The 13,809-nt window shown below is 40.4% G+C and overlaps 1 protein-coding gene across 1 annotated transcript; it reads right to left on the minus strand.

Moving 5' to 3' along the window:
• Nucleotides 1-96: 96 nt before the first annotated feature.
• Nucleotides 97-11,934, minus strand: dhdh (dihydrodiol dehydrogenase). The gene is made up of 7 exons (XM_003226187.4): nt 11,561-11,934; nt 7,740-7,851; nt 6,727-6,890; nt 4,291-4,543; nt 2,698-2,822; nt 1,580-1,730; nt 97-402 (listed from the first exon to the last, which is right to left on the minus strand). The coding sequence occupies exons 1-7, from the start codon at nt 11,651-11,653 to the stop codon at nt 281-283; spliced, it is 1,020 nt and encodes a 339-aa protein (XP_003226235.1). The 5' UTR covers nt 11,654-11,934; the 3' UTR covers nt 97-280.
• Between the last annotated feature and the right edge of the window lie 1,875 nt (nt 11,935-13,809).

Genomic DNA, 13,809 nt, shown 5'->3' on the forward strand with positions numbered 1-13,809 from the left:
TCTACGTTTATTCCTTTCCTACCGTAGCTAGTTTCTACAACTCCTAGGCAGTCCCCCTTGGATAAGTATGGATTCCAAGATATTCCAAAAACAAAGTTTTGATGTGGGAAAAGCCATTTTATTGGTCATAGAAGCTTCACAATATCTGCTGCCTGACCCATACATTGTTGTAGGCATACCGTGGATTCTGGTTATAGCTAAGTGGAAATGTTTGGCTTAAGTTGGCAATAAAGGGAGCCCAAAACCATGTACAGTAAGAAGGAATGAGAAAGTGTCATATTTAGTGCTGATGGTGCGCTTTGTCCTGAGGGTACGACACTCCCACTTGCTTCCGAACTTCGTCTAGGATGGAACTGATCAGCAGACTGTCCTTGTGGGTCAGAACTGGGCTTTCCTTTAAACCTAAATAAAAAAGTGGGAAAAGAGGAGAGCAGGACATGACAGAATCCTAAACGTTGAATGTTTAATGCTAAATATTCATCTACTGTTGCCACAATTATGTCCAAAGAAAAATCAGCACAAAAACAATTAACCTCTGTCAGTATTGCAAGCAATTTAATCCATGTACAGAATATGAGAAAGTTACTTGTTTTGGATTACACTATGTAACATGATTTTGTTCCTACATCCCAACTGCAGCTTCAAAGCTTGGCTGTTTCTTGCTTCAACATTGTTTGTGACAGCCACAAAAGGAAGTATCTGGAGTAGAACAACTACTTTCAAAGTAAGTACCACACAATTACATGGAAAACAAGCCTTTCAAATAGGAACAGATTTTTTTTTCAAATTTTGTTACATAGTGTTATAGCCATGAGGGCTAATGGTAATTGGGAATTACTGGCCAAACAATATTTTATTTTCCAAATTCTGCTCATGCCTTTCTAGATCACTGCTTCTTAAACTGAAGCAGAAGATGCTTTAGATGTACTTCATAAAATGGAAAATCAGCCTGTTTAGCAAGCCTTGCAAATGCTGATTTTATACCTATTTAAATATCTATACACTTAGGGTCACATAAAAATTTATCAGGGTGAAAAGGATCATCAGTGGAAAAGCGTTAAGAAGCCCTGCTGTAGATGAAACAAAGGAGGTTAGGCTTTTTGTCATGGCAAACATGTTTAACGTCTTTGTCTTTGAAAGCTCATTCATATAAAACCTTTTATTACTGGGTGTCCAATGCTACACAACACTGCTGATTTAGGTTATATCTACATTGTAGAATTAATGCAGTTTGACACCACTTTAACGACAATGTTTAAATCTATGGAATAATGGGAGTTGTAGTTTGGTGAGACATCTGCGTTCAACTTCTTTGGCAGAGAAAGCTAAAGATCATGAAAAGCTACAACTTCAACTATTATATGGCATCAAGCCATGGCAGTTAAAATACTGTCAAACTGCATTAATTCTACAGTGTAGATGATCCTCAGTGTGGGTAGACTAGACCACAAATCTGCATATACTTTTGTCTTGCAAACTTATTCTTCTCTTCCTTTGTTTTGAAAAAAAAGTGAAGATAATACCATGTTCATGCTAAAATTCTTACAAAGCACATTGGCAAGATCTTGGATTGTAGTACCTTTGCGAAGACACTGTCGGACATGTTCTGCTTCATACCGCAGGCCTGTGCTATTGGTAAAGTGCATTTTCAGGGAAGGTGGCGGCAGGAGGAATTTCTCACTCTGTCCACTGACAAACAGCTCCGTCGGGCACCAGAAAGTTGATGGAATCTGAAATGGGCATTGTGGGGGGAACCAGTAGAAAAAAAGACAAAGCAGCCGCAAATTATAAGAACTCGGTGTGTGTGTATATATCTGTGTCACAACATCCACTTTACACTGTGCCTTTAAAGAAAACGAATACACAACAAAACAATATATTTTGCCAGCCTCGCTTCCTTTCCTCTTTTCTCACAAGTGGTTACAAACTATGAGACCAGAGTTTGTTTGTTTTTTTGGTATTTTTTTACAATAGACCAATGTTTCTCAAACTCTGCTCCCCCAAATGTTATAGACTTCAGCTTCCACAATTCCTAACAGCTGGTCAGCTGGCTGGGATTTCTGGGAGCTGAAGTCCAAAACACCTGGAGGAGCACAGTTTGAGAAACACTGCACTAGACAATTACAGTACTTTGTCCCCATTTTAACTGCCATGGCTAACGGAGCCCCCGGTGGCGTAGTGGATTAAAGCCTTGTGACTTGAAGGTTGGGTTGCTGACCTGAAGGCTGCCAGGTTCGAATCCCACCCAGGGAGAGCGCGGATGAGCTCCCTCTATCAGCTCCAGCTCCATGCGGGGACATGAGAGAAGCCTCCCACAAGGATGGTAAAAACATCAAAACATTGGGTGTCCCCTGGGCAACGTCCTTGCAGACGCCCAATTCTCTCACTCCAGAAGCAACTCAAGTTGCTCCTGACACGAAAAAAAAAACAAAACTGCCATGGCTCTAATGCTGCTAAATTTTAGGATTTGTAGTTTCATGGAGGCATTGAAACTTGAATTATATGGCAATACAGAAGGGGCTCAGGACTCTGGAGATTAGGGTTAGATTCCCACATGGCCATGGATACCCATCTTGGGTGATTTACGGTATATTTGCCCGTCCCAGAAAACTGCATGATAGGCTTTCCATAAGTTCACCATAATTCAGAAATGACTTGAAAGCACAGAACACAACCAAGAGATAAAACAGGAGTTACCTCAATCATCCCCTTGGTGCCATTGATGCTTGCTCGATTGGGCATTTTGGCCGTCATGGTACAGGTAAGGGCAGCCTGACGTTGGCCTGAGTAGTTCAGAATGATTGATATGGTTTTGTCCACACCTATGAATGAAACATAAGTGTAGCTTCAACAACATTCATTTGAACTTATAAAAAGCACAATTTCCTAGAGTCTGACACTTCAACAATGTTTTTTAAAAACTTCAAATATTTAAATTTCACCTTCCCAGCTCTTACAGAGTTTGTACCCCAAACCTGGCTCATAAAAGATTTTAAATAAAAAGAATCAGAACTGAAAAGTCTCCGAACTAGTGGCCCTTTCTAACAGTTACACTATGTAACAAAATTAGGAAAAAAATCTGTTCCTGGTTTGAAAGTGTTATTTCCTGGAAGGTAAAGGTAAAGGTTTCCCCTGACATTAAGTCCAGTCATGTCTGACTCTGGGGGTTTGTGCTCATCTCCATTTCTAAGCCGAAGAGCCGGCATTGTCCATAGATACCTCCAAGGTCATGTGGCCGGCATGACTGCATGGAGCGCCGTTATTTCCTGGTACTTACTTTTAAAGTAGTTGTTATACTCCAGAAACTTTGTTTTTGTGGCTGCCACAAACTAGGCTGAATCGGTTGAGGCTCTATGAGATATTCATTGAAAAACTATTGCAAAATGTGCCATAGGATGCACCTTCTGCAAAAACAAAGTCTTTGCAGTTTAATAAATTTTTCCATGTTTTTATGATAGAATCAATTAGGAAATGACATTTATAACCCAGGGAAAAAATGTGTTACATAGTGTCAAAGGACTATGATTCCACTTTAACTGCCATAGCTGTATCTTGTGAAATCCTGGGGTTTTGTAGTTTGCGGAGAAACTACAGTTTTCTGCCTGAGAATTCTAGAAAGGCTTCTCTACACTGCAAATCCCAGGAGTTTGCAAGATTTTTTTTTACCATGGAAGTTACAATGGAGTCACAGTACTGTATGACGATGATGACGATAATAATAATAATAATAATAATAATAATAATAATAATAATAATAATAATTTATTTGTATCTTCCTGAGGGGACTCAGGGCGGATTCCAGCATACACAAACTCAAAGGCAAACATTCAATGCCTAGTAAGAGATTTCTCAATGACAGAGTATGAAACATCTCAAGAGCAGAGGACTTATCTAATGCTAAGGAAAATCAAAGAAAACAAATACTAAAGTTAGGATTGTCCATGTCATCATATACCCATTTCTATTTGGATATGGTTGTGAAAAAGAAGGAAGCTGATAGGAACTGAAAATTCATGTACTGCTGAAAATACAAATAAATAGGTCCTTAGATCAAATGAAGCCTGAATTTTCCCAAGAAGCCAAGATGGCTAAACTGAGATGATCATACTTTGGCCATATCAAGAGAAGAGATAACTCACAAGAAAGGGAGAAGGCAACAGGAAAAATAAAAAAATTGATAGACACAGTCAAATAAACTAAAAAGGTTGTTCAAACATTCCAACATCTGAAATTCAAAAACAGTTCACTAGTGTTCTTTGTCAACAAAGAAACAACAAAAAGAGCACCAACCTGTGTCATGAAGGAATCCAGAGGCCGTGATGGATTCTGGTTCTTCTCCATTGAAGATCATAGAGGCAAACTGGATACAATAGCCACCAATATCCAGAAGGCCACCTCCTCCCATTTCCTTCTCCACACATCTAGGGATTGTGAGTTGGGGGCTCCCAAATTCAGCGTGAAATACCATCACATCCCCAACTGAACCTTGGCTAAGCAAGGAACGGATTCTCTCGGTAGCAGGGAAAAAACGAGTCCAATATCCCTAGTGTAAGAAAAGAAATGTCCGTAAATGGTTAGTCCATTCGTCTGTCTACAGGGGAATCAAAATCAAAATCATTATAACTATATTCAGGTGATCATATAGCAACAATGATTCCATAACATTGAGCTATGGCAGTTAAAGTGATGTCGAAGTGTATTAATTCTACAGTGTAGATACACCCTGAGTCTTTTCCTGGGGGAAAAGTGTTGGAAATAGCAACCTTCTACAATCCTCCTATACTAGTTATTTGTTATGCATATAATTGTGATTGCTTACTATATTGTATGTATATATCGATATGCAGTTTTCCATTAACTCCATGTTGTTTGAGGTTGTGGGAGGGAATGCAGACCATGTGACCAGATCTGGGACTATTCAGACTGAGACTCCAGTTTAGAAGTCAGTCAGTACAGTATGCAACTGTCAGTGTTTGTTTAAAGTCATTATCAGTATGCTGCAGTGTATAGTCAGTCTGTATTGAGTCAATGTTCAGCAATGTATTAGACTGAAGAGAGTATGCAACAAAGAAGAAACTAAAACAGAATGCTTTAGAGAACTTACTGTTTAAACTAAACCAATAAGAAATGTACCTGTATGCTGAATACATGAAGTTTATAAGTAAATCAATTATGTTACATTTAACAAAGACTACTTCTTTTTGGTCTCTTAAGAGCATGATCTAAAAATAAATATATTTTATGGGAGAGTAGATGTTTTCTGGGCAACTGAAATAACACTACCAAAGATCTGCTATATATTTTGTGCATTGGCATATCTTTGTTTCTAACAGCACAGAGAGATAACCAGGTATATCAGTCTAACAACTGAGAAGTCTAATTTGCCTTGCATGAATATTAGTAGATATTTTACCACTAAGGAGAAGATGCACTCAAATGAGTATTTAATTCTTCTCACAAAGATCACACTTTACAAAAAGTTATGCTTATTCCAAATAGTGTGAATGCCAATGCCAATTAATCTCCAAAAGGGTCACGCTTCCAAAAGGCTATGAAGATTCCTGGTTTTCCAAAAGGTTATGATTTCTAAAACATCATGCCTTTCCAAAAAGAAAGAAAGACCACCCTCGCATTAACTACACACAGACCAAAAAAGTGTCATTTGCCACTCCTGTAATCCCTCCAACTGTCTCAGTTTGGCAGGCTCAGTCCAACTTAACTCTCTGCTGTCCTACTTTTTCTGCTTCTTTAAAAATATTCTGCTTTCTCTCCTCTCATTTCCCCCCTTTGTTCTTGGCTTACTGCAAACAAGAGTTGTAAGTGCAAAAATGGTATATACTCAATTCATTCAGCTGGAGAGGAACAAGGGACAGAACTGCTGCAACTTCTAGTTTTGGAACGGAACATCTTGTGCTTTTGTGCCTCCAAAGTGATACTTGAGATAAGAATAAACATAGTTTTTTAAAAGGAGAGGGAGGAGAGAACCCAACCAAGTAAAAAAAAGGTTTTCCCTGAGATCACCTTTGAATTATAACACATGCATCTCAGTTTTCATCTGTGAAAAGCTTGAAATTATGAAACTGGAAATGCGTAAATGCTATTTCTATTTAGCCTATGACATGTACCAAGGGAAACAGGCATGATGTAGTGTTTTTAAGCATTGGATTATTTGTTGTCAAAGGCTTTCATGGCCGTAATCACTGGGTTACTGTGAGTTTTCCAGGCTGTATGGCCATGTTCCAGAAGCATTCTCTCCTGACATTTCACCCACATCTATGGCAGGCATGCTCAGAGGCTGTAAAACCTCACAACCTCTGAGGATGCCTGCCATAGATGTGGGTGAAACATCAGGAGAGAATGCTTCTGGAACATGGCCATACAGCCTGGAAAACTCACAGCAACCCATTGGAATATGACTCTCGAGACTCAGGTTCAAATCCCTGCTCCCATCCTCCCAGGATGAGAAAGGCTACACACATAACCTGAACAAAACTCACCAAAAAAACTTCCATAATGGGTTCACTATAATTCAAAAATTGCTCGAAGGTACACAACAACAATAACAAAGCTGCTCAAATCTAACCTTTAAAAAAGGAAAAGCCTTTCATAGACTTAAACTTGATCATAGTAAGTGTGGATAGAAATATTTTCAGTCCCCTGAATGCTTGAAGTTGGCCCATAAAGAACAAGCGCCTCGTAAGGAAGATGCTTCACTCCGAGTCTGACCTCCATGAAGAAGACTTGCTGTTGCTGAGCTGCCTGCACCATTGTCTTCACTTCTTCCGCATTCATGCCCATGGGCTTCTCGCAAAGCACATTCTTCTTGGCTTCAATGAAGAGCAGGGTGGTGGGAAGGTGATAGGGATTCACCACCCCTATGTGTACTATATCTGCAAAAGAGAGGAAAGGAGATCACCCAAGACTCAACCTGGGCACTTGCTAGGAACAGACAGCTAAGTTCAGCTCTACCTTCCTGCTCCATTCAATTCCGGGGCAGTGCAAATCATCTCATTTGGTACATACCTACATCCAAATACAGGCACAGTAGAGTCTCACTTATCCAACATTCGCTTATCCAACATTCTGGATTATTCAGCGTGGTCTGCCTCCCGTCCGGGTGCTCAGCTGTTTCTCTAGGCAGCAAGGACTGAACTTTTTACGGATTTAAAATTTGACAGTGTTTTTACTCTAAGTTCATTTTATGCAATTCTATCTTTATTTGTAGTCAATCTGTTAGTAGCCAATGTTTTTGTAGTCAATGTTTTCAATACATTGCGATGTTTTGGTGTTGAATTAGTAAATACAGTAATTACTACATAACATTACCATGTACTGAACTGCCTTTTCTGTCAATTTGTTGTAAAACATGATGTTTTGGTGCTTAATTTGTAAAATCACAAATTTGAAGTTTAATAGGCTTTCCCTTAATCCCTCCTTATTATCCAAGATTTTCGCGTATCCAACATTCTGTCGGCCCATTTATGTTGGATAAGTGAGACTCTATTGTATTCCAAAATCTGAGTAAGTACACAGTAGAATTCTAATATTTCATCATACTACAAATCCCAGGATTCTGTGGGGTGAAATCATGGCAATACAAATGGTATGAATATGTTGTAATTGTGTAGTATGAATACACCCCAAGTCTCTCTAACAACATCTACTATGGGATGTTAGAATGAAGGTTACAAAGAGGGAGAAAATGTAACCACAGGTTTTGGGGCGAAGGCACTGCTTACCCACATCTGGATCTTCAGCAAGTTCTGCATAAGACCCGTAGGCTTTGGGGATCTCATGGATCTTGGCATATTCCTGAGCCCGGCTGAGGTCCCGAGAAGCAATGGCCACCACCTGTAGGGAAGGAGAAAGCTGTAAAACATTTTAGAAGAATGTATGTATTTATTTCCCCCATTGATCTCAAGATGGCACACATCTGTAACTACTGAAAATGGTGGCCCATGGATCAATGCCAGTCCGTACGGTGTCAACTACAGAGGAAAAGGGAAGCCAAGGATGTGTGTCCTCTGAATAAGGCAGCTAAGGAGAATGGATAAGGAACAGCGGGGGAAATCTGAGAAGAGAAATTAAACATTTTTGTTTTGTATATACAGTAGAGTCTCACTTACCCAACACTCGCTTATCCAACGTTCTGGATTATCCAACGCATTTTTGTAGTCAATGTTTTCAATACATCGTGATATTTTGGTGCTAAATTCGTAAATACAGTCATTACTACATAGTATTACTGTGTATTGAACTATTTTTTCTGTCAAATTTGTTGTATAACATGATGTTTTGGTGCTTAATTTGTAAAATCATAACCTAATTTAATGTTTAATAGGCTTTTCCTTAATCTCTCCTTATTATCCAACATATTCGCTTATCCAACGTTCTGCCGGCCCGTTTACGTTGGATAAGCGAGACTCTACTGTATTGAATTTGAGACCAGGACAAAGTATCCAAGCGGTTGCATCTGAGACAGAGCTGGAGATGTGGGAGTGAGAGAAACAGATTGAAAAATAGGGAGAAAAAAATAAGTGGGGTTTTTTTTTGCATATATAGGTCAGGGTCCATATCATCAGCCAAACTAAGCTATTCTCCCCAAGTAATAGATGTGGGATGGGGATGTAAACAAAAAGGCAGCAAGTAATTAGTTATTTTTGTCAAATCATCATATTTTTACTGCCAGGTTTTCAAAGGGATTTCTTGTTTCCAAAATAAACTATTTGGTTTTGGATACGGGGCATCTTGACCCAAGCAAGTCATTAGCTGTACCCTAGTGGAACTGAAAATAATTTCTCTATTTAAAAAATGCAATTTAAAAAATTGAGAAATTATCTCTCTTGGAATCTCTAGGTCTTGTGATATGGCTCTTTGATCTCCTTCCAGCTGTTGTAGATCAGCCATCATGGCCTGTATTCCATCAAGAGATGGAGTTGGAAACAGATGAGGCTGCTGATTTTGCAGACAATTCTGCCCCAGGCTGAGGCCCCATGGCCTTGCAGCTGCCTGATATGGTGATTTCAGAAGAACCACTAATTGTCAAACATTCCGAAGTCTCTTCATCGTTACCCACACCAGATGGTGTTGACCTGGGTGAAGATGAGACTTTTAATCGGAAGGAATTTGTTACAAAAGATAGAAGCAGGAAAGAGGGAGTGAGACGGAGTCGAAGATTAGCTCACAAGTCGGATGGCTATCTTTCCCATGGGAAGTTTTTGTGGGTCCTGTACCCTTAATTTTACAGGCTTGGAATTCCTTAAAAGTGCCCCTCACTGTATTCTTATTGTGGTGTCAACTTTGCCTTTCCTCGGAAGAGGTTCCAGTTTCCAGCTCCTTGCTTTGCCTCCTGAATCCGTGCCAAGTTCCCAGTTCCAGGCGAGCTGCCGAGTGTGACTCCTGAGTGATCTTGCCTTGCTACCACGTCTTCCTTGTTCCTCAATCGAGTTTGATTCTGCTTTGTTTACCTTGCTTCCTTGTTCCTGCTAAAGGACTTTTCAAGTGGATTTGCAACTATTTGTTCCTGCTACTGTTTCATGGACAGACTTTGAGTTATATTGGCTCAGGTCTGGTTTTCGAGTGCTTGCGCTGCCTTGGGGTGCAACACCAGCAGAGCCATACTGGAGGATCTAGGGTGCATCTACACGGCAGAATTAATGCAGATTGACTCCACATTGGGTTGTTGTATGTCTTTCGGGCTGTGTGGCCATGTTCCAGAAGCATTCTCTCCTGACGTTTCGCCCACATCTGTGGCGAAACGTCAGGAGAGAATGCTTCTGGAACATGGCCACACAGCCCGAAAGACATACAACAACCCTGTGATCCCGGCCATGAAAGCCTTCGACAACACATTGACTCCACATTAACTGCCATGGCTCCATTGTATGCAATCGTGGGAGTTATCATGTGGTAAAGCAATAGCTGTATTTGGCAGAGAAGGCTAAAGACCTTTTAAAACTACGACTTCCATAATTCCATTGCATCAAGTCAGAGGTGTCAGACTGCATTCATTCTACAGCTTAGATCAGGCATGGGCATACTTTGGGCCTCCAGGTGTTGTGGACTTCAATTCCCACAATTCCTAACAGCCTCAGGCCCCTTCTTTTCTCCCCTCAGCCACTTATAGTAATAAACAAACAAGAGGGGAGGATACAACCCTTTATCCAAGTATTAAAATCCTGGAGTGTCTACCTAAATGTTAAGTTTTAAAAATAATGATTGTACAACATGCAAACACAGAGCTTGCCTGTGCTAGAAAACACGCAGTTATTGCCGTCTTCCCCTATTTAATGGCTGTATCCTTATTGCATAACTTTGGGTCAAAGCAAAGAGAAACACATGCATTTCTCTTATAATTAATAATATTATTTCTTACCTGCCTTGTGGTATTGTAAAAATGTATTTATATAAAAGATACATATTAAAATGCATTTTTATAAACTACATAGTAAAGTGCACAAAATTACTCAACACGTAATCCTTAAAAGGAGACTATAAGCACTTTTTTCTGTAGACTACAACTCTCAGAATCTCTTAGTGGAGATTCTGGAGGCTACAAAGAATTAATTTGGAGAAAAGGGAGAAATGAAAGAACTAGACACTGGGTTGTTACAAGTTTTCCGGGCTTTATGGCCATGTTCCAGAAGCATTCTCTCCTGACGTTTTTCCCACATCTATGGCAGGCATCCTCAGAGGTTGTGAGGTATGGAGAAAGTAAGCAAGGAAGGTTTATATATACTGTAGTCTTTTGCTTATCCAACATAAACGGGCCGGCAGAATGTTGGCTAAGCGAAAATGTTGGATAATAAGGATGGATTCGGGAAAAGCCTATTAAACATCAAATTACATTATGATTTTATAAATTAAGCACCAAAACATAATGTTTTACAAATTGACAGAAAAAGCAGTTCAATACATGGTAACGTTACGTAGTAATAGCTGGATTTATGAATTTAGCACCAAAACTTCACAATGTATTGAAAAATTGACTACAAAAACACTGACTACTAAAAGGCAAACTGCGTTGGATAATACAGAACGTTGGAAAAGTGAAGGTTGGATAAGCGAGACTCTACTGTATCTGTGAAATTATGTCCAGGGTGGGAGAAAGAACTCTTGCCTGTTTGAGGCAAATGTGAATGTTGCAATTGGCCACCTTGATTAGCACTGAATACCCTTGCATCTTCAAAGCCTGGCTGTACTAGACACTTCCCAGCATCTCTGACTGAGGATTCTGTGTATTGCAGGCCACAAAATTTAAGTTCCCTCTGCATATGAGAAGTTAATGAAATTGGGGCAAACTGGGTACTTTATGAAAGTGGACTACAGCTTCCATAATCTCTAATTGGGGATTTTGGGCATTGCAGTCCACAAAAAATTAAGTCTATTGCTCTCTGCTTATGAAAAATGTATGGCTTTGAGGGAAAGGGGGTGGCTGAAAGAACTCCATCTTCTTTCTAGATACGGGTAGAGCATCTCTTTCACCATCTAATCCACCCCCAAAATTTCAGCATGCGGTCCAACTGCTTTATTCCCATGTCCTTTGCAGATCTTCTCCTACCTGGTGGTCCTCGGGTGGCAAAGTTTTCAGGGCGACGAGGAAATCGTGAGCGATCTTCCCTGCAGAGCAGATCCCCCAGCGAGTGGCCCCCATGATAAAGAAAAGCAAGGAGGAAAAACAGCAGAGGGGAGAGATCAACTGCTTTTCAACAGAGCCCAAAAGAGGTTCAGCTCAAGAGCAGGCAAGGAAACTCCTCTCTTCTCTGCGTTTGCTGTTAGTCTGAAAAAGGACCAGCAGGGTTCAGCAAAGGCCCAGGTTTGGGAACGAAGAAACCAGAGCTGGTTTAAATCGGAACCAGGAAAAAGGGAGGCCCCAAAATCCGGGTTTGCTTTGCCTCCTTCCAGATCCTTAGTTCTAAACAATGAGGCTTCTAAAGCTCTTCATCATCCCCAGCTGCTGAGCTTAGTAGTCAGGGAGAGTGGATATCTGGAGACCCAAAGGAAAGGGTCAGCTGGACCAGAGGCTGGACTACAGGACCCATCATCCTCTAGGTGGGAATAATAGGAATTGACACCCAGCAACATCCTAAAGGTTTTTCATTTTCTGTCCAAGATATAGGTAAAAAGGTAAAGGTTTCCCCTGACGTTAAGTCTAGTCGTGTCTTACTCTGGGGGTTGGTGCTCATCTCCATTTCTAAGCCAAAGAGCCGGCATTGTCCGTAGGCACCTCCAAGGTCATGTGGCCGGCGTGACTGCATGGAGTGCCGTTACCTTCCCGCTGGAGCGGTACCTATTGATCTACTCACATTGGCAAGTTTTCGAACTGCTAGTTTGGTAGAAGCTGGAGCAACAATGGGCGCTCACTCTGCTTACGGGATTTGAACCTGGGACCTTTCGGTCTGCAAGTTCAGCAGCTCAGTGCTTTAACACACTTCACCCCCGGGGCTCCTTAAGATATAGGTAGAGCATCCGTTATCCAAAATGTTTGGGACTGTGGTGGACAATCACTGTTATTATTAGAATAGTAAGTAATACAACAAGAAATTAGTTGCACACAGTAATACGTATATTTTCAAGCTACTTTTTTTCCGTGTCAGGAATGATTTGAGAAACGGCAAATCAAGATACTAAAAGGTCATTATAGTTTTAAACATGTTGTCTAATGTTTAAGGGGGCTTGACATTGGGCAAGCTGACCACGCTGGCTTGGGACCATTTGTGGTTTGAATTTTTTGGATTTTGGCATTTTTTTATTTGCATACATTGTACCTACATAGTGGCAATGGGACCAAAATATAAGCACAACATTCATTTATATTTCATACACACCTTATACATAAAGCAGAAAAATTATACACAATATGAACACCAAACCATCCAAAAGCATTGGTGTCATTCTCTCAGTCCCCCATGCAGATCATGTTGGAGGATTTTGAATAAGTAAGAGATGCTAGGAGACACCAGTGGCGCGGTGGGTTAAACCGCTGAGCAGCTGAACTTGCTGACTGAAAGGTTGGCGGTTCGAATCCAGGGAGCAAAGTGAGCTCTCACTGTTAACCCCAACTTCTGCCAACCTAGCAGTTCGAAAACATGCAAATGTGAGTAGATCAATACTTCCCACTTTGGCGGGAAGGTAACAGTGCTCCATGCAGTCATGCCGGCCACATGACCATGCAGGCATCTATGGACAATGCCGGCTCTTCGGCTTAGAAATGGAGATGAACACCAACTCCCAGAGTCGGACATGACTAGACTTCAATGTCAAGGGAAAACCTTTACCTTTAAGAGATGCTCAGAATGTAGAGGTAAACTCTTCCTCTAATTTTCTACAGGACTCTTGTGTCTTTAAGAGCTACTGGGCTGACATTCCCCAGGTGAAGCCTATCTGGCCATGAAAAGAGGGAAGTGAGCCTTGAAGTGGTATCAAACTGCATTAATTCTACAGGGTTGATGCACCTTTAGCCTAACACTAAATCCATTGAAGCAGTGCTTTCCAAAGTGTGTGTTGCAACATATTAATGTGTCAGCTGCAATTTGTAGGTGTGTCACATGAACAAGGAACTTTAGTCTCCCCTGGAGGAGAAGAGCGGTATATAAAATAAATAAATAAATAAATAAATAAATGTATGATTTAAGCAATAAATCATATTTTTTAAAATGAAAGGTTTTAATGAGATATGTTGTGTTCTCCATACATTGCAATTTCTGTATGTCTCTGTATCTCTTAGAAGCTGTTTAACTTCCAGTTTGCTAGTAAAATTGAATTACTATGTTGCAAAATGATGCATGTCCAAAAAGTATGTCACCAATA

Source organism: Anolis carolinensis, chromosome 6, assembly GCF_035594765.1.
Source record: "Anolis carolinensis isolate JA03-04 chromosome 6, rAnoCar3.1.pri, whole genome shotgun sequence".
NCBI classification, from domain to species: Eukaryota; Metazoa; Chordata; class Lepidosauria; order Squamata; family Dactyloidae; genus Anolis; species Anolis carolinensis.